The sequence below is a fragment of the Caretta caretta genome, chromosome 9 (genome assembly GCF_965140235.1).
Source record: "Caretta caretta isolate rCarCar2 chromosome 9, rCarCar1.hap1, whole genome shotgun sequence".
Classification (NCBI taxonomy): Eukaryota; Metazoa; Chordata; order Testudines; family Cheloniidae; genus Caretta; species Caretta caretta.
Window position 1 is genome coordinate 15,473,687 of NC_134214.1, and position 21,777 is coordinate 15,495,463.

A 21,777-nucleotide genomic window follows, 5' to 3' on the forward strand; every position below is an offset into this window, starting at 1 on the left:
TATTGAGAGCCTTTCTGGAGTGTCTCATCACCTTCCTGAAATAGGCCCATAATTTTAGCCGTAGTTATTATAAACAGAGACTCTGTTCTTAGTCATATAAACATCTAACCCTTTCTGTTACCAGACTGCAGCAGGGGACCCACTGAACTCATAGGACAGATTGTCCGTGGTCCTTGAACAGCATGTTGAGAGGGAGAAGGTGGACAGGAGCTCTTCAAAAGGGCAATGACAATTGTAACCCCAAATTTAAGGGGAGCACAGAGGACTTCTCAGCCCATGTGTCCCCATGAGCAGACATTGCCTGAACTGGTGAAATGGTGTGGAGGAGACTGGGCTACTTCCCTCCTATCCCCACAATGTAGAATAGCACATTTGGGGAACAAAATGTGCATTTGTACTCTGTGCTGGGAAGTCGGTGAATAAGGAAGGTACCTCCTGGAGATGCCATCCCACAACAGAGTTTCCCCTCAGCAGGCAAGATCCACACCAGCCCTACCAGGGCAGTGCCTACATAGTACAAAATATTGTTATTGCACTGTCTCCTAAAGACCTCAACCCTATGTGCCAGGCACTGTACAAACGTAACAAAGAGCTGGTCCCTGCCCCAATGAGTTTACAATCTAAGTAAATTCACCACAATGTTTGTTTTATTCCCTGTTCAAGTAAAGGACACACCTGAAACAGTGGTAGCAAGCACAGTCACAATCCTGCAAGTTGATCCATGTGCCTGGAGCTCAGCATGCATGGAGACCCCCATTAAAGCAAAAAGCAGGAGTCTGCCCAGTGGCTCATCTTGTAGCACTGGTGCCCAAGATGGAAATGACACCCACAGAACATGCCTCAAAAATATTTATTTTGTGTGGGTTCCTTTCGATTTAATTAAGGGTTCCCTCTTTGTATTGTTATGGGAAAGGATACATCAGATCAGCTAATTGACTCTCACTATACACTTCACCTTCGCCATATTAAATTACACTATTATTTATATTGCTGTAGCATCCAGATGTCCCAAACAGGCCCCACTGTTTGGTGTTGTACAAACATGTAAAGAAGCATAGGCCCCACCTGGAAGTTTTAAACCCCATGCATGCGTTTAGGTTTAAACCAATCTCTAAATATTAGGGATGAAGAAGAGACCTAATGTGAGGAGCAGATTATTCCACATTGCTTTAAGGTGAGATTTCTGCATCTTCCTCTAAAACATCTGATACCTGCCACTCTCAGAGAGAGGACACAGTACTGGTGGGGCCATGGTTCTAATCCAGTATGGCAATTCCTATACTCCAGAAGAGCATACACCTGAGGAGGTTACTGTCTAATTTGCCCCAGTCTCTCAAATCTGTAATATGGAAGCCTCTAATCATTTTCACTGCCCTTCTCTAGCACTTTTCTGCTTCTCTTCTGCTGCTCTGAAGATGAAATTACCAAAATTGAATGCCATATTCAGGCTTAAAAATGTACCATTAGTTTACATAGTAGCATTGTAAATAGTCTCTGTTTTGTTAACTCTCTCCTGATTAACAGAGTCTCCTACCTCCATTGATTACCGCTGCACAGTGAACTCAACTGTCTAAACCAGCGGTTCTCAACTTATTTATGCAGCCCACAATGTGTTACCTGTGCCCCAGGGGCCAGGTGGCAGGGCGGCAGCAGCCCAGACCCTGACCCTGGAGCCCCGCCCACCCCAGAGCCCGGTCACACGGGGCTGGCCAGCTGCCCACCCTAGACCCCTGCTGTGTGGCTGTCCTGGACCGCTGCTGTGTGGGGCCAGGCAGCAGCCTCGGACCCTGGACCCCCAACCCCTTGGGGTCAGCCGGCAGCCTGGACCCTGCCACACGGGGCGTGCCAGCAGCCCCAACCTCAGCCCTACCACAGTGGGCGGCAGGCAGCCTGGACCCCACCACGCAGGCCAGCCTTTAGCACACAGCTGAGCTGGGCAGCAGCTGTGTGCTAATTGGGCCCCAGGCAGGCCGCAGGGTTGAGAAACACTGGTTCTATACCAATTCCAAGATCCGTTTCCTGAGTGATTTCCAATTCAGAATCTCTCTGGGTATCTCTTTACATTAATCTCTTCTCAAATTCATATGGACAACATGAAATTGTATCAGGAACATGACAGTAATGTTGTCTTATTGGTGATAGTGCATTGATTCCTGGTATTAGGGCTGTAATTTACAGTGTGCATCTGCTTGTTATGCAGTGTCTCATTTTTATTTATAGGCGGTTCCTATCACATTTAGCATAATTTATATTCCTTCTCTATGATGCCCATATCCCCATTCCACTGGGCCAGGGAGTCCTAAAACGTATGATATATATAGCACCAACAGCCTTAGCAACTGTTAGGGAACCATCATTTTTCACATTCTTACATGTGGAGGTAGTCACTAATGATTTTATCAGATTGGAGTCCACATCACCTATTTCTCTCAAATGTACTTTTGGTTTTGTCTGGTTAGAACTCTTTCAGATCACATTGTTCTCTTTTTTTCTATTAAACCATCTGTACTTATTCCCTATAATCACAGGGTGATGACAAAGCAAATTAACTGCAGATTTCCATTTCTGGTGAACTCAGTCAGCAAGCTACTGCTCTCTATCCAATATGAGAAACAGACAAACCAACAAGTAAGTATGGCTGGGCATGATTTATTTTGCAGTCTGAGCCTGGGCCTTTTGGAACTAATGCAACACAAGTAAAATTTAATAATAAAATACACACAAAGTCAGGTGAAGCCTTGTCAGTGCTACCTTCAATGTGGCAAAGTTTGTTGCCGTGTGACTGCAAAGCTTTGTGGAAAGATGCTGGGCATCCTAACAATAGTCAAAACTTTCTATCTGGGAAGCCAAAGGAAGAAAATAATATTGGGTCAAATCCTGAAGTCCTTACTCTGGCAAAACTCTCATTGATGTCCATAAGAAATACAATAAAATCTTCCATTACTCTTTTACGCCATAAGTCATTTAATATAATCTCTAGATTTTTATTTAACTGAGAGTAAAAATCAATGTTGATAAATTGGAGAGGGTTCAGAGAAGAGCCACAAAAATTATTAAAAGATTAGAAAACATGCCTTATAGTGATAGACTCAAAGAACACAGTCTATTTAGCTTAAAGGGGTGAATTGATTACTGTCTATAAGTATCTACATGAAGAACGACTATTTAATAATGGTCTCTTTAGCAGAGAAAGGTATATCATGATCCAATGGCTGGAAGTTGGAGCTAAACAAATTCAGACTGGGAATAAGGCATGAATTTTTAACAGTGTAATAGACCACTGGAACAGTTTACCAAGCAACATGGTGGATTCTCCATCGTGGACAATTTTTAAATCAAGATAGGATTTTTGTTTTTGAATGATGTGCGCTAGGAATTATTTTGGGGAAGTTCTATGGCCTGTGTTATATAGGTGGTCAGAATAGATAGTTACAGTGCTCCCTTATGGCCTTGGAATTGATGAATCTATGCAGTATAGCCCTGACCAAAGAACCACAGCCTCCCTCCCTAGCTTAGTGAGTAGGAAGATAAGTGATTGAAGCATTAGTATGACATGGCCTATTAGTGTAATGGATTAAAGCACTGCAAAGAGGTAAAGTTAAATTCTACAGTAGAGTGTCACTGCTTAAATAACACCATTTCTAAGTCTTTTTGCAGATGTTTACCTCCATGTAAACAACTATGGAGTGACTCAAGGATATTCTGGTTTTTTTCATCATTATGTTAAAGTACAAAGATTTTGTTTGTTGTTAGTTATTAAATGGTTTATTAGTACTTTAAAAGCATATGTCAGATGCTACATGATTGTCTTTAAAAGAGCCCTTCCACTTGATAAAATATATAATACAAATCAAAACATATTATGCCCTTTGATATAATCAAATATCTGCCTTTTGCTTTTCTGTGAATTGTTGTAGATATGTCATTTTTAAAAGGGAGATTTCTTCCTCCCAGTCTGTTTTCCCACTTTCTTCCTGCATCTTCCTGCAATAAAGCCACAATCATGCCATGTTCAGAACTTTCAGCGATTCCGATGACAACAAACTGTGATGTAAGAAGCAGGAATTAATACTTTATTGGATGAAAAGAAAATGGAGAAAACAACAGGGAGAAATAAATAGAAACTCTCTTGCAACCTTAACTCTAGTACTTGCTTCACAAAAGCAGCACAGATATTTTGAGAGTAAACATATTCTATGTAAATGTACACTGCTGTGGGTTTTTTAAATGTTGTGTCTCATACATCCAGTTAATGGATAGAACAGTGGAAAAACAGTGCTTGAAATAAACAAAAATTAAAAATCCATGCAATTTTAAACAGTGATGAATTAACTTTTTCCCTTTCCGGGACCAGCACTAAAAATGTTGCCCCCTGCTGTTGCAGATAAAAGGAAGTAAATAATATTTGGGATCTAAACCAGCTTCCATCAAAGTCAATGGCAAAGCTCTTTGCCACTGCACTACACAATTCCTAAAGTATATGCATGAATGCATGAATCAACAGAGTTGTACCTGTTTACACCAAGCCTGAATGTGGCCCAAAATCGCCAAGTGCTCAGAAGACCAGCAAGGAGATCACAGCAAACACATGACTGAACCAAACGGAAATAAAAATTGTTATAAAAAATCATCTGTGCATCCCCTTTTCTCAATCTCATATTACTGCTGCCCTGGGTCTAGCCCTGACTAGGTAACACAGTTTGAAAACCCCTTGAATCATAACATTGTTTAAGCAACAAAGGCTGGAATGCTGTTAAATCAAATGAAATTTGGTATTTATGACCCAGTCATGCCATTATTCTACATACTGCACTTCCATCAAAAATCAGTAAGAGTTCAGTGGAATGATTTCAGGATCAGGCCCATATTCAAGATCCACCGATATAGATGCATCAAAGAGGGGCTGCTGCCTGGGTACCCTTTTGTGGCCTCAGAGCAGCCTTGCAAGTGGTCCTTCGCCTTTGTTTTCCTCCTCACAAATCCATTTATCCATTCCCATCTCTTCTCTGGTTCTGCTTTATGAAATTAACATTCAAAATAAAGTTTTCGAGTCCATTCATTCTCCCAGGCCTTTCCTACCTGTTGTATCACTTCCCAAGTTTCAAGTTTCTGTACTGGAGTCTACTCAGTCCTAACAGCCTCTGTATTCCTCCCCAGCCTGCCCGGTCTCCCTGAGAACTCTGCAAGGCCAGCAGTCCAGTTTCTTTCTGTTGCTCTTATGCTTCCTCCTCAGGTGTGCCTCCTTAGTAATCAAGGTTAGCTGGGCCCAGGCCTCTAGCCCTTAAGTTGCAAACCACCCTGGTACAAAGTGGCACAGACTTGTGGCATTAAGTCCCTAAAACACAGAGAATGTCCCTGAGCTGTGTAGCATGTCATAAGGTGATGCATAACATCTGAAAAAAATACGGATTTTTATCTATTCTATTGAATTATACTTGTATGCAACATTTTTCAAAATCAGGTATGTGCCCATCTTTCATTCCCTTTGTGCCCTAAAGAAAAGGGGCTGAGTTAACTATATTTATATATAAGCTATTACGTACAAATGAACAAAGCTAAAAGAGCAATATTGCAAAGTCACGCACTCAACAGTTAGGACATACCAATTTGCAGTTGCCTGCACAATCTTAATTCTGTCCCCTTTGTAGCTCCATCTTGTGCACTGAAAGAGGCAGGGGTCCTGTGGAAATAATAGCATGTGATTATGTATTTAAAGACTCTTATCATAATGCTAACCCTATACACAAGGGGGCTGAATTAAGGTTGCATAGGCAATCATAAATTTGACATTTCCTGACTTTTGAGTGCTTGACTTTGCAAACTAAATGTTTTTAACATAGTTGTTTTTGTTTTGTGTGTTTGCGTACACATGTTTGAGTGTATGTTCTTTAGCCTTCCCTTCTCCTGCCTCCACAACAGGGACTTCGGGAGTTCCAATCCTATGCAGTGCTCGTGGGAACAGAGGGAGTATGTGCAGTGGGCTAAGTACTCAGTGAGGTGGGGGTTAAGATATGTGTTTGGGGTGGAAGCCTGGACTATTTCCTTTCCCATGTGGTGCACCCAAGGGTGACACAGGTTACTAGAAAAGAAAAGGAGTACTTGTAGCACCTTAGAGACTAACGAATTTATTTGAGCATAAGCTTTCGTGAGCTACAGCTCACTTCATCGGATGCTGTAGCTCACAAAAGCTTATGCTCAAATAAATTTGTTAGTCTCTAAGATGCCACAAGTACTCCTTTTCTTTTGGCGAATACAGACTAACACGGCTGCTACTCTGAAACAGGTTACTAGGGCCACATTATAGGTCAGGGGAGTGGAGAATCCAGCACACACACATTCACCCTGCCACCTGCCATACATGTCCCCAGCTTTAGAATGTTCACGAGGCGAGCTGTCACAATCATCCCGAGGAACAAAAGCAAGAGATCGGAACTGGTGATTTCTGGAAGTTTATCCCTCAGCAAAAGCTGAATAGGATTTCATGAGACAAAGAAAAGGCACATTAGTAGCCTGAGGGCATTCTTCCTGCCAAGCATCAAAAGTCCGCTGAAGACAATGAAGGTGCAAGAACTTCTCAAAGAAAATATTGCAAGAATTCTTTGTATTCATGCAATGTGCTAGGCAACCTAAATGTAGGGAGCACTACCAGTTCCACTATTATATAGAGCGATATCATTTAAATTAGATTGGACACAAAACAATAATATGAATGATAGGGAACAATCCTGCGCTGGCAGTATGTGGACTGGATGTTCTACTATATCTTTTCCATTACTAACGTTTACGATATAGAGCTCTTTAATCTACCTAAGCTACAACAAGAGCCAATGGCAGGAAGTGGAAGCTAGACAAATTTCTACTGGAAATAAGGCATACATTTTTAACAGTGAAGGTAATTAATCATTGGAACAATTTACCAAGGGTTGTGGCAGATTCCCTATCACTAGAAATTTTTAAAAACAAGATTGAATGTTTTTCTAAAAGATTTGTTCTAGTTCTACCACAGCTACTGGATCTGAAGCAAGAATTAATACAGAAAAGGTCTATGTTATGCAGGAGGTCAGACTAGACAATTACAATGGTCCCTTCTGGCCTGAAAATCTATGATTCTATGATGTTTAGTAGGGTTGTCGGGTGTCCTGTTTTCGATCAGAACAGCCATCAAAAAGGGACTATGGTAGCGGTGTTGACCATTAAAAGTTCAGTTGGCAGTGAAGCGTGGCTGACCGATTCCCTACCTGGCTCCGGGTGGCTACCAGGAAGCAGATGGCATGTCCAGCTCCTAGATGCAGGGGTGGCCAGGAGGGCTCCGTGTGCTGGCGCAACCCGCAGGTGCTGCCCTGAGTGCTGGCTCCGCGGCTCCCACTGGCCGGGAACAACAGCCAATGGGAGCTGTGGGGGTGGTGCCACTTCCTGGGAGCCGCCTGAGGTCAGTGCCACCCAGAGCCCACTCCCCGAACCCCCTCCTGTACCCCAACCCCCTGCCCCAGCTCAGAACCCCCTCCCACACTCCAAACCCCTTGGTCACAGCCCAGAGCCCCTACTGCACCCCAAACCCCTCATCCCCAGCCTCACCCCAGAGCCTGCACCTCCAGCCGGAGCCCTCACCCCCTCCTGCACTCCAACCCCCTGCCTGAGCCTGGAGCCCCTTCCCGCACCCTGAACCCCTCCTTTCTGGCCTCACCCTGAAGCCCACACCCCCAGCCCAGAGCCCATATCCCCTCCCACACCCCAATCCGCTGCCCCAGCCCAGAGCCCCCTCCCACACTCCAAACACTCATCCCCAGCCCAGAGGCCCTTCCTGCACCCCAAACCCCTCAACCCTGGCTTCACCCCAGAGCGATGAAAATGAGTAAGTGAGCGAGGGTGGAGGAGAGTGAGCGATGGAGGGAGGGGGATGGAGTGAGCAGGGACAAGGCCTGGGGGAAGGGGTGGGGAAGGGGAAAGAGTGTTCAGTTTTCTGCAGTTAGAAAGTTGGCAACATAATTAGAAAGGCAGATGAATAGAGAAGCAGATAGCTGCATAGAAAGATATTTCTTCAAATCAACCACCACGGATTTTCAGCCGCTTCTGGGGTGAAATCCAGCAATTGTTGAATAGCTCAGAGGAACATTATGCTACAGTCAGAACTGAACAATACTGACTACAACTGAAAGTCCAAGAAGAGTTTAGGTAAGTAAAACAAACCTAAGCAAACTGGAATATGGCCAGCATGCCATAACACCCCTATGATTACAAAACGTACTGTGGAATCTTCAGTGACTATAAGTGGTCAGGGCTCTGGTATTATGTCATCTGAAAGAAGTCACTTTCAGAGGTATAATGCCCCAGAAGCATTGGTGTTTAGCCCTAGATTTGCAGCTATTGGATAGTGATACTAACAGATGCTTCCAACTCTGGAGATTGCAGTGTACTTTGCAAATTTAATAGACAAACTACACACAGAGACCATTTAAACCACCAATAAAGTGAAGTCACCTGTTAATCAAAATGTAGCAGCTGTTCAAGAGATCATAACCTCCCTTCACAACCACTGATGTCAGGAACTGAAGAATATATCTTATCCAGTTGAAAAATTGAGGGGAATGTAGACAGCCCCAGAATGTACTTAATAAGCCAAAAGAGAATTTATCTAGGACCCTATTCTCGTGAAAAGTGCCGATACTTCAGTTAGAAATCCTTTCCTAAAGATGACTTGTAAACAAACTTTAAAAGATATTGGGCCAGATTCTCAGCTGGTTTAAATCAAGGGTAGATCCACTGACTTCATGGAGCTGCACCAATTTACACCAGCTGAGGAACTGGCCAACAGGGTTTGTTTAATTAACATGAACCTCAGTTTTTGTATTCACTATTCCTAACGTGAATGATTTGGTGATACGTTGACACCTATGGCTAGTTGTTATTTTGCAGCACACAATGGTCACTTGGCATTTCATGGTAGCAGATCACACTACTCTGAGGCCCACAGACAATTCACTCTACCTGATGGCAATAAAGAGCTTGTGACAGTCTGATTCCACCCTTCTAATACACCCTAATTGTGTGTTAGAGAGCAGTGATTCTCTCACTCTCATACACAACAGGTTCATCATGACACATTTCTATCAGGTTTGTCTTGGACAGAGGGCAATATGCATCTAAAAGGAGGGTTTGTTTTAAAACCAGAGTTTGTTCCTGGGTAAACACAATCCCTCTTCATCACCAAGGAGCAGGGAATCCCCCAGTACAGTGGGGAAAAAAACTTCCAGATGAACAGTAGTTCCTTCCTTCCATGTATGATGTGTTTTTAAAAATCTGATTTCACAAGTTCACTGCTCAATGTCATTGAACTACAGATCTGAATGAAGAGAAGAAAACATCAGCCTGCCTTGTTACTTTACCAGGAGTCACATAAGCCACCTACAAATTTAGTCATCATGTCATTTGCACCCTTATGTGTATCCTCCTCTTCCCCTTGAGATCCCTCTTGTAACAAGATTAGCAGCAAAAACAGCAAGACACATACACTGGGGCCCCTGCACCAGGTTTTTACTGCACACATTGTGGAAACAAACTAACCTAAACCAACACCTAAGGAAATATCAGAAAGTTAGAAATCAATTGCAAGAACTGTCAGCTCCTTACTGCACAGTTTTACAAGTGCAGATTTGATTTGCTGAACAAAATAATGTAGCCCATGTGGTTCTTCTCTTCTCTCTGGCCTCCTTCCAGCGGCTGCGGATCAGTTGTACTGCAGCTCTTCAGACATTGACACATGGGGCTTCTTTCACTGACCTCTAGATTTCTTTCCCTGAGAGCTTGGGCGCTCTTCCTATCCAGGCCATTGCTAACCCAGCACACAGCATACACTGTCTGCTCCCCTCCTCAAACACCCATTTCCCCCTAAAAAATCCCAAACTTCTGTCTCTCTCCCAAGACCTTTTACACACTCTCTCTTCACAGATACTAACACTTTGCACTGAACCACACTCACCCCTTTGTTTGGCACCCCCTGCATATGCCCACCTTCCTGCCTAGCACTCATGCACTGTTTGCATGTACACACACACACACCTCTTTTCGACCACACTGACACCTCATACACATCCACACATTTTTTTCTGTCACATCCATGCTCTGTCTACAAAACCCCTCACACATAGCTGTCTCTTTTCCAGCACTTTTGCACACTCTACACTGACTTTGTCATGGACAATCTACCTTTATAGTCACACTCAGCTCTTGGTTTGGCCAAAAGCCATTGAACAAAACTGTAAACCCTGGATATGATGGAAATCACTTCAAGCCAGGGGGTGCTACTACCCAGAACCCCTAGTTCCAGCATCCCTGCCCTCTCCTCTGACACCAACACACTCAGTACACCCCCTCGCCTCTGACACTGACATACACACCATACACCCCCTCCTCTGACAGGACACATATGCACAATACACCCCTCTCCTCTGACACAGACAGACACCCTCCTCTGCAACCAACACACATACAATATACCCCCTTCCAACAGGACACACACACAATACACCCCTTTCCTCTGATGCTGACACACACACAATACACCCATTCTTCTGACACTGACACACACCCTTCTCTGATGGTACACACACAGTACAGCCCTCTGCTCTGACAGGGACACAACCCCCCATCTACCACCTCCTCTGACGTACAAACACACACACAGAGTATGGCCCTCTCCGCTCACACACACATGCACACCCAGTACACCCCCTCCTCTGACACACATACACAGGACAACCCTCTCCTCTCTCTCTCTCACACACACACAGTACAGCCCTCTCCACTCTCTCTCTCTCTCTCTCTCTCTCTCTCTCACACACACACACACACACAGAGAACAGCCCTCTCTCCTCTCTCTCTCTCTCTCTCACACACACACACAGAGAACAGCCCTCTCCACTCTCTCTCTCTCTCTCTCTCACACACACACACACACACAGAGAGAGAGAGAACAGCCCTCTCCACTCTCTCTCTCTCTCTCTCTCACACACACACACACACAGAACAGCCCTCTCTCCTCTCTCTCTCTCTCTCTCACACACACACACAGAGAACAGCCCTCTCTCCTCTCTCTCTCTCTCTCACACACACACACAGAGAACAGCCCTCTCCACTCTCTCTCTCTCACACACACACACACACACAGAGAACAGCCCTCTCTCTCCTCTCTCTCTCTCTCTCTCACACACACACACAGAGAACAGCCCTCTCCACTCTCTCTCTCTCTCACACACACACACACACACACACACACAGAGAACAGCCCTCTCCACTCTCTCTCTCTCTCTCTCTCACACACACACACACACAGAGAACAGCCCTCTCCACTCTCTCTCTCTCTCTCTCACACACACACACACACACACACACACACAGGACAGCCCTCTCCTCTGACAGGGACACACCCTTTCCTGACACAGTCACACCCTCTCTCCTCACACACTGGCTCACACTCCCCCTCTGGCTATCTCCCCTCCCCTGGCCCCAGCGCTGCCGGGATCTCCGCGGGAGCGGCCACCCTGCAGCCCCCAGCCCGCCCGCGGAGCGCGGGGAGGCGGGCTCGCCGCCAGGGCCAGTGGCCCAGGGGGGAGAGGGCGGCGCGGGGCGGCCCCAGCTGTTCCCTCCGGCCGCACCTGCGAGCGCAGCAGCCCCCGGTCGGCGCCTGGCGGCAGCGGAGCAGAGCGGCTCCAGCGGCGGCCCCGGCCCGGATGGCTGGGCCAGCGGAGATGGAGCTCGGAGGGCAGGTGAGCCGGGGAGGCAGAGGCAGGAGCAGTTGCAGGTACAGCGGAGAACGGGACGGGGGCTAACGCTGCTGCTGCTTAGGGGGCAGCCGCCGATGGGGCGCCGGGCACCTGCAAGCGCGGGGAGGAGGAGGGGGTTCGCACCTGGTGCAGAGGCCGAGAGGGCTGGGGGCGCAGCCGCCTGTGGCCTCGGGGTGGCTGGTGGGGCCGGCTCGGTTGCTAAGGGCCCTGTGCCCCCCGGTCTCTAACCCTGTGCCGCCCGCCTTTGCTTCCTTCCAGCACCCCAGCGCCGCGGGGCTGCCCCGGACAAGCTGAGCCGCCGAGCCGCGGAACCCGCCTGCTGCCCCCGGAGTAGGCGGCAGGATGTGGAACCAGAGCGGCTGGCCGAACTCCAGCGCGCCTGCCCCGGGCTACGAGAACGACACCTGGCCCGAGTACCCCGTGCACCTGTTCCCAGCCCCGGTGCTGACGGGCATCACGGTCACCTGCGTCCTCCTCTTCGTCGTTGGGATTCTAGGCAACCTCATGACCATGCTGGTGGTGTCCCGGTTCCGAGACATGCGGACTACGACCAACCTCTACCTGTCCAGCATGGCTTTCTCCGACCTGCTGATCTTTCTCTGCATGCCCCTGGATCTCTTCCGGCTCTGGCAGTACCGACCCTGGAACTTCGGAGACCTCCTCTGCAAGCTCTTCCAGTTCGTCAGCGAAAGTTGCACTTACTCCACCATCCTCAACATCACAGCCCTGAGCGTGGAGAGGTACTTCGCCGTCTGTTTCCCCCTCAAAGCAAAAGTAGTGATCACCAAAGGGAAAGTCAAGCTGGTCATCCTGGTCCTCTGGGCTGTGTCCTTTGCAAGCGCGGGACCTATTTTTGTCTTGGTTGGGGTTGAGCACGAGAATGGAACGAACCCCTTGGACACCAACGAGTGCAGAGCTACGGAGTATGCGATCAAATCAGGGCTGCTCACCATCATGGTCTGGACCTCCAGCGTCTTCTTTTTCCTGCCTGTGTTTTGCCTGACTGTGCTTTACAGCCTTATTGGGAGGAAAATCTGGAGGAGGAAGAGAAAGAACATAGGACCAAATACCTCTGTCAGGGACAAGAACAACAAACAAACTGTGAAAATGTTAGGTAGGATTTTATATTAATTCCATTTTACTGTTGGGCGTTTGTGTGTCAGAGAGAGAGGGAGAGAGAGACATTGACGGTGCTTTAAAATGGTCACTAAAAGTGAAGTATTTATAGACCATTTTTACTATATGGCTAAAGTTTATAGTAGCAATATAACAACACTCTTCACTCTCTGTGACTTATACCGGCGTCCTATGCAAAATATTTGGGCAGATATTAATATAACAATCTCTGATATTGAAAAGAATAATTAATGAAAAATATCAATATTACAATCACTATTGCACTGAAAATTCCTGAACCTCTTTGTAACTAATTAAAGGTACCAAATGCCAGTTTGAGAGGATTTGTATTTATCCACAAAACGAAACCCTTCTAAAAGCATGATGTTTGATTGCAGGAGATCTAAACAGAATGGATCAATGCATGTAGGGAATTATGGGAATGTCAATTTCTTTGAGCCTGTTGAAGAAAACTAACAAATATAGTTTATTAATGTAATGAAAGCTAAAGTACTTAATAAGGAATATTCTCTCTCTTTTAGAGTCTGTGATTCTGCTCCCATTGAAGTCAATGGCAAAACTCCCATTGACTTGTGGGAAACAAGACCAAGTCATTAGCCCCTGTCATTTTTAATTTAGTATGTTTAAATATTTTCAGTAAAATAATATTATTTGCTTGTAAAATATTAACCTTAACATACAAATGGGCACATGTCTTTAACCCTAAAGAATCTGACCCCATAAGCATTCAATGTCAGTGCAGTTAACAGGCATCCCATGTATGGACTAGATCCACTAGTACAGAAAAAGATAACACTTTCTGGCACCATCAGTTTGAAAAAAATTACCATCAGTTTATTGGTAGAAAATTACAAATTCTCTTATTATTCTAGCAGCATTGATCCTGTGCAAGTAGTCCTTTCACATATGAGTAATCCCACTGATTTCAGAAGGTCTATTCATGTAGGTAACCTTTTTCTCACATGAATAAGGTTTTGCAGGAGACAGCCCCACTTTACTAAATTCAATTAAGTTGGAGTAATGGGCCAAAGAGCTACACAGTGTGGTCCCATGTATCTAAATTATTAACTGTATCTAACTGATTGTTTTATTCGTATGTTTTTTTAATTTACTAGGCAACAACAGCATGTGTGATAAAAGCTGTGATACTTCATGTACCTTCAATTACATTTTAGGATTGATAGACTACTTCAGAGGGTTAGGTGTTACCTTGGAAGTAACTCACTACTTACACTTCTGTTTCCTGATCTAAATTTTCAGAATTGTGAATTTTTGCTTGTTACAGGAAGAAAACCCTCCAGTACCTCATTTCCATATTTATATTTCTAAAAGTTTAAATATACCAATTTCCAATCCTAAAATACTTACCTCAATCCTAAAGCACTGCTGCAAACATTAATAATATTTCAAACACCTTGCTTCACACCACATCAGAGAATGAAAGGACTGTGGCTAGAATCTGTTATTGGACCAACTTCTGTTGGTGAGAGAGACAAGCTTTTGAGCCACACAGCACTGTTCTTCAGGTTCGAACTCTTGTCTCTCTCACCAACAGAAGTTGGTCCAATAAAAGATATTACCTCCCATACCTGGTCTCTCTAATATCCTGGGACTGACACAGCTACAATGACACTGCATGTGGCTAGAATATCCTTTAAGAGAAAGACAACATTATCTACCCGATGGAAATCTAATGACGGATATAATGAAAGAACTTAATAGGGGTTCAGTAATGCAAGGTGCATAATGCCCTCAGCTTCCATTGATTTGAATGGCCAACAATTCAAAATTATCAAAAGGCAAAGTTAGGCTTCTATATCCATATTCAAGGGCCTAAAAAAGTTGTGTGGTTTTCAGTAAAATCAATAGGACTCAACATCTTTGACGATCACGCCATTAGCTTTTAGAGGCTAAATATGGCTCAGCATACCTAAATTCAGCCCAGTCAAGCTGATTTTTCATACGTATCTTATTTTTGAAAATGTTGGCCTTGGTTTATAATAGTAACTCTGATTCCAGCAGGAGAGTGAATTTGTGTGGGGGGGTGGAGGGTGAGAAAACCTGGATTTGTGCTGGAAATGGCCCACCTGTTGATCATTTTAGATAAGCTATTACCAGCAGGACAGTGGGGTGGGAGGAGGTATTGTTTCATATTCTCTGTGTGTATATAAAGTCTGCTGCAGTTTCCACGGTAAACATCTGATGAAGTGAGCTGTAGCTCACGAAAGCTCATGCTCAAATAAATTGGTTAGTCTCTAAGGTGCCACAAGTACTCCTTTTCTTTTTGCGAATACAGACTAACACGGCTGTTCCTCTGAAATCTGATTCCTTAGCACCTTCTCTTAGATTATCTTAATTTCTTATAAATTAAGACTCAGTAAAGGAAATATTACTGTCCCATTTTACAAATGGAGACTCCGAGGCAGAAACTTATTAAATGGTTTTCCCAAAATCAAGCTGCTTTCAGCAAAATTGGGAGACTATGATTTCTCGCTGTATGTGCATTTAAACATAGAAATCATGTTTTGTGAAAAGCTGGTGATAATTATCCCCTTTCAATTGCTTTTCAATCACACTCTATAAATATTGTTTCAGCCATTGCATGACACACCTGGCCCCATTGATGTCGGTGGCAAAACACCCATTAAATTCAGTGCGGCCAGGATCTTACCCAGATACGATAATAAACAAAATGAGTTTTCTGGTAAAATCAAATAAGTTAACTACCAAATGAAAAGGCTGTTAAAAACTCTATCTTGAAATTCGTGTGTCTTTTTTGTATGTGAATAGGGCTATTCAAAACAATTTAAAAAGTACTGTTGAACCAATAATGTGTAATGAACCAATAGAAAATATTCCCCACTTTCCAGGAAGTGTAGAAAGCAAAATGGGCAAAAGCTCAAGTTTTCAAATGCATATTTTTAGCTTTGCTCTTCTTGGGGTAATTCATTCTCAAGAGCAATATACAAGCCAGAAGGTTCATAGGATGGATTGTGCTTGCCTTAGTAGCTTGTTTTATTGTCTTTCATTATCTTGCAGATAAATCTTCCAGAGCTCCAGTTTCATTTTCCCTTTCTTTGAGTCCTTTACCCAGATTCAATATAGCTCTATGTCCGTACACTTTTAATGTAAAATTGCAGTTCTAAAGCCATCAGTTATATTTATGAGCTTTTTTAAACACTGTGTATGTTACCGTTAATTGAAAACACTTAATGTCAGTGTTTTCATCACTATATTGTTCCTCCAATCCTGTTTTAGCAAAAACCCAAAGTGATGTAGTTGAAAACTATTCTACACTAAACTCGACTGGGATTTATATATTAAAATATAGCTGTATATTTACTGTATTATTATTAATGAGATTTATAATCTATTAATAATGTAGATATTAATTTAGGAAAAACAAATACCAAAAAATAAAATAAATTATGATCAGCTTTTTACTTTATGCAAATCACACTCTTTAAATTTCACTAGTATTAAAGAAGTACATTTAATTTTAAATGACCTATTGTTTTAATATTCTTCTGCTGTTTCCATTTCAGCTGTGGTGGTGTTTGCTTTCATACTCTGCTGGTTGCCTTTTCATGTAGGACGATATTTGTTTTCCAAATCCTTTGAAGCCGGATCCTTGGAGATAGCTGTGATCAGCCAGTACTGCAACTTGGTATCCTTTGTCCTCTTCTACCTTAGTGCTGCCATCAACCCTATCCTGTACAACATTATGTCTAAGAAGTATCGAGTTGCTGCTTGCAGGTTGTTTGGACTCAAAGTTCTCCCAAAGAACAGATTCTCTGTTACAAAGCAGGAACATTCTCGTGCTTGGTCAGAATCTAGTGTGATTACATGACAACCTATATCAAGTGCTAAAGCATCACTTACGAATATTATACAGAAAGCCATAATGAAAGAGAAAGATATTCAAAGCAAAATGTAAAGCAGTATTTCTGTTCATCACTGGGGCTTGATGAAAGATATGATGTAGCCAGTTAAAGGTAAGACAAATGAGTTGAGCACTGAGCAGATGACAGGTGATCCATGCTGACAGAACTCAGCAATGCTCTAGTGTTATTTTCCTGCAGCTTTTGGTGCCTATGATTTTATATGAAGACACTGGCAAGGGAGCTGGGCTTTACCATTAAAAAGCAGGAGGCAACCCTGTCCACCTTACTTATGTGACTTCATTGGGAGCTAAGGTGAGCAGGATTTGTCCCATGATAACCTTAACACGTCAATGGAATCAGGATAGCAATCCGATCAACTTCATTGAAAGTTTTGCCTAAGTAAAGATGAGTCCCTAGAAGAAGTTTAATTCAGCTGCCTTTTGCAAGTAAACATTGAATTTGTTGTGCTATGCCATAATCATGGTCAAAAGCTTTCAAGGGGAAATGATTTATGAAAGAGAAAGAAATAAAAGTGGAAAAGTTTCAAACATGCTAAAAATCAATGGCCTTCAGATCATGTCAGAACAGAAGGGAAATAAAAACAATACCTTAGGCAGAACTGCCTTACAAAGCTATTAGAGCAGTACTGAATTTTTTTTTTTAATGTATCAGTATGGCAAGGACAGTATTAGCTTCAGAATCACAACGATGTAGTAAGGAAAACTACTGAATGCAATCCCCACCAAAGTGATCTTTTAAAGAAGAAATATTCCTTAGCATGATATTTTTTCCCACTAAAAACTTTAAATCACAAATCTCATCAAAATGCGACTGAAAAGATAGCTATATCATCCACACAGTTTCTTTGGCTTGATTGTAAGTATCTTGATGTCTTTGAACTTGCAAGCTTTATTGTTTTAATATTGTAACAAATCTGTGACTAGCTAGGAACTGTCCACTTGTCATTGTGCTGAACACCATGGCTACTCAGAACTTGGTTACAGGGAGGGTAATTAACCATTGGAATGAACAATTTACTAAGGTCATGGTGGACTCTCCGTCACTGACAATATTTAAATCAAGATTGGATGTTTTTCTTAAAAATAAGTTCTAGGATTTATTTTGGGGCAGTTCTATAGCCTGCTATACACAGGAGGCAAGACCAGATAATCGCAATGATCCCTTCTGTGAATCTATGAAACTCCTGTCCCAAAAGCACAGCTCCCTTTCATCTAAAGAATATCAGTTTGCTGTTACCAGTATAGTGCCTATGATGCACTGCTGAGCAGTTCTGATTCCATCCAGCAGAGAGCAGTGACACACTTTAAAACACACACAGGGTTGCTGATCTTCAAAACCCTTGAATTCCATGATTTTTGTAACTCAGGTCTCTTTTTCCAGTACTGTCCATCTTTTATGCTGTATGGATGTCCTGTACTGCCTCTATTGTTATGTAGGCTTATACAATCTTATAGCATGCATGTGGAATAGCAGATTTATACTTATTTTGTTTCTTGTATTTGTTACTGATTGGCCCATAGCTTGCTCCCCTTAATAAATTATCTGTCTTGTCCAAAATTCCTTTAAGGATAATGGGCCATATTCTACTCTTTTACACCTCCAGTTAATGGAACGGCTCGGGTGTAACTAAGATCAGAATTTGGCCTATTCTGTATCTGCTGTATGTTTTGCATATAGATTGTTTTGTTTGGGCTGTGCTATCTGAAAAGCATTAAAGTTAAGACTGCTTCTTTTGGGATGTGACACCTGAGTCCATTTTGTGGCCTGATCCTGCACTTGCTGAAGCCAGTGAGCATCTGTAATGTGAAGTAATTGGGTGCAAACGTATAGGTGAAGAGACAAAAGCAGCTGGGTTTATAACCATCCAAGATGCAAAGGGTTAACAAATTAAAAACTCAAGGGTGAGGCAAGCCCCTGACTGTCTGACACCAGTTCATGTTCTGCTAGTATGAGACAGAAGCAGGTAACTGACAGACTAGACTATAGAATTGTCTCTGAGCTGGTATCTAGCGGCATCTCTGCTTTGTTGATTTTTTTCATTTTTCTGTTGAGACACAAACAGGGTTCTGGTTAGACACATCATACAACTCAGGGAAACGAGAAACTTGGGGATCTTGAAAAGACTGTAAAGATATTATTAGCTTACAAACTGTGTTACTCTGTATACAAATGGAACATAACCATAAACATTTCTAAATTTAACTGTGTTTGATAGTATTATGTGTGGACAGAAAATGTAATAAATTTATGAGAAACTTTCCAATACTACTGTTTACACTATTTGGGGAGGGATGGGAATTAGAAACATTTCTAATGTGTTGCTTTTATTCCCAAGGTAAAATATAACTATTGCTCAGATTCATTACTTAGCATAAATAACTTCTTGTAAGTAAAGTTTGAGCCTGAGTCTCATTACACTAAAACCACTTTACATTGCCAAATGTGATAAAGTGGCCTCAGTGGAAATAAGAATAAGGCCTGGCCTACACATAATTTTTATCCCAGTATAACTATTTCAGTTAGCAAAAAGAAAAGGAGTACTTGTGGCACCTTAGAGACTAACCAATTTATTTGAGCATAAGCTTTCGTGAGCTACAGCTCACTTCATCGGATGCATTCAGTGGAGTGAGCTGTAGCTCACGAAAGCTTATGCTCAAATAAATTGGTTAGTCTCTAAGGTGCCACAAGTACTCCTTTTCTTTTTGCGAATACAGACTAACACGGCTGCTACTCTGAAACCTATTTCAGTTAGGATGTGATTCTTTTTAGTTAAATTGTTATACTGGTAAACCCCTTAGTGTGAACAAAGTTATACTGGTGAAATAAAGGTTCCTTTTACTGGCATGGCTATTTCCATTCCTTTACAGAACTAACTCTACCAATAGAAAGCATATTTATACCAATATCACTGAATCCGCACGGAGAGGTGGGGGGTGGGATTGTATCACTTCAACTGTACCAATATAGCGACATTGTGTGTAGACAAGGCCCTGAGACCCTTACTTTTGAATCACAGATGTCAGGAAAGATGGTTGTAATGAAAAGGAAGTACATTTCTTTCTCTACATTATACAGTGCATGGCCTTGCTCCAGTAAAGTGCTGAGCACTCTGGCCCTGATCAGCAAAACACAGGCACCTGCATTTTTATTAACTACAAGAGCAGCCAGCTCAGCCTGAGTCTGGTCAGACTTTTGGGACCATTTAAGTTGTCTCTGGGCATGTTCAGATGTTTACCATGTACAATAGCATAGTCACTCCCACGCTAACATTATATCATCTCATTTGCTTAGTTGCTCCCATACTAGTAGCTGTTGATACCTCTCCTTACAAAAACTCCGTCAAAGTCAAAGGAGCTACACTGATTGACACGAGGTGACAGTTTGGGATTAATAATAGGGTTGTGTCCTTTGAGTAGATACTGGAACACCATTATTTCAAGGGAAATAGGAACTGCCAGACTGGATGAGACCAATGGTTCCTGAGGTAGTCCAAGTATCCTGTAACCAAAAGCGGCTAGTACCAGATGCTTCAGAAAAGGTGCAACTCTCTCCCCCCCACCCCTCCTCCCCTGAGGTGAATGAATAAGGAATAGCTTGCCCATTGGGAAAGTTACTGCCTAGACCAGGACAGGTAGGCTATGTCTTCACTGGGGAAAAAAAACGGTAGGTTTCTAAATTGATAAAGCATTCCCCAGGTAAAATCTAGTGGAGAGAAGGCACAGCTGGTTTTTACTTTACCTGTAGCTCACTGAGGCCAGTCCTAAGAGCACAGTATAAGATTAACGAGTTAATAAGTACCTGTGCCATGTCTAGGATTTTACATTAGGATAGTTATCTCAAACTAACTCTCAATGTAAAAAACCCACCATCTTTTGCAGTGAAGACAAGGCCTTAGTTCTTGGCTTATGCCCTGAAGCATGAGGCTTTATCTCTCTTCTAAGACTTTTAAATATAATACTGGAGATAAGAAAACTGAACAGAATTCTACAGAAGAACTTATTTCAAATACCATTAGAAGAGAAAATAGCTTAAAATTCTTTAAAAAAACCAAAGCAGCATCACTTAAAAATGCACCTGTATCTCTGGAAGCCTGCCTAGCCATGGAGTTAGTGAAAAAAAGTGTATTGTTGGGTGCCAGAGTATAGCATACAGAGGACACAGCAGACAGAAATCTCGGGCCTGGTTTGCACACCCCAATTGACATAGCTATACCAGCAAAACATTAGTATAGATGTAGTTATACCAGCAAAAAGGCCTTTTGCTGCTGCAGCTTATTTCATTCAGGGAACTGGTATAAGTTATACTGGCAAATGCACTTTTTTACCAGTATGAGCTCTGTCTCCACTTGGGGGCTGTCAAGGTTCCTCCCCCACTCTGAACTCTAGGGTACAGATGTGGGGACCTGCATGAAAACCTCCTAAGCTTACTTTTACCAGCTTAGGTTAAAACTTCCCCAAGGTACAAATTAATTTTATCCTTTGTCCTTGGAATAACCACTGCCACCACCAAACTCTAACTGGGTTTACTGGGAAACGCAGTTTGGACACATCTTTCCCCCCAAATCCTCCCAACCCTTGCACTCCACCTCCTGGGAAAGGTTTGGTAAAAATCCTCACCAATTTGCATAGGTGACCACAGACCCAAACCCTTGGATCTGAGAACAATGAAAAAGCATTCAGTTTTCTTACAAGAAGACTTTTAATAGAAATAGAAGTAAATAGGAGTAAAGGAATCCCCCCTGTAAAATCAGGATGGTAGGTACCTTACAGGGTAATTAGATTCAAAACATAGAAAATCCCTCTAGGCAAAACCTTAAGTTACAAAAAAGACACACAGACAGAAATAGTCATTCTATTCAGCACAGTTCTTTTCTCAGCCATTTAAAGAAATCATAATCTAACGCACACCTAGCTAGATTACTTACTAAAAGTTCTAAGACTCCATTCCTGTTCTAT

At 42.9% G+C, this 21,777-nt stretch overlaps 1 protein-coding gene across 2 annotated transcripts; it reads left to right on the forward strand.

Moving 5' to 3' along the window:
- The first annotated feature begins 11,098 nt into the window (after positions 1-11,098).
- On the forward strand, positions 11,099-19,085 carry GHSR (growth hormone secretagogue receptor). 2 transcript variants are annotated; one of them, XM_048864888.2, is made up of 3 exons: positions 11,099-11,762; positions 12,039-12,894; positions 16,463-19,085. In XM_048864888.2, exons 2-3 carry the CDS (start codon positions 12,123-12,125, stop codon positions 16,765-16,767), a joined length of 1,077 nt encoding a protein of 358 aa, XP_048720845.1. In that variant the 5' UTR covers positions 11,099-11,762; positions 12,039-12,122; the 3' UTR covers positions 16,768-19,085. The 2 variants fall into 2 exon arrangements, with proteins under 2 accessions (XP_048720845.1, XP_074988211.1); XM_075132110.1 differs by having other exon boundaries at positions 16,511-19,085.
- Positions 19,086-21,777: the final 2,692 nt, after the last annotated feature.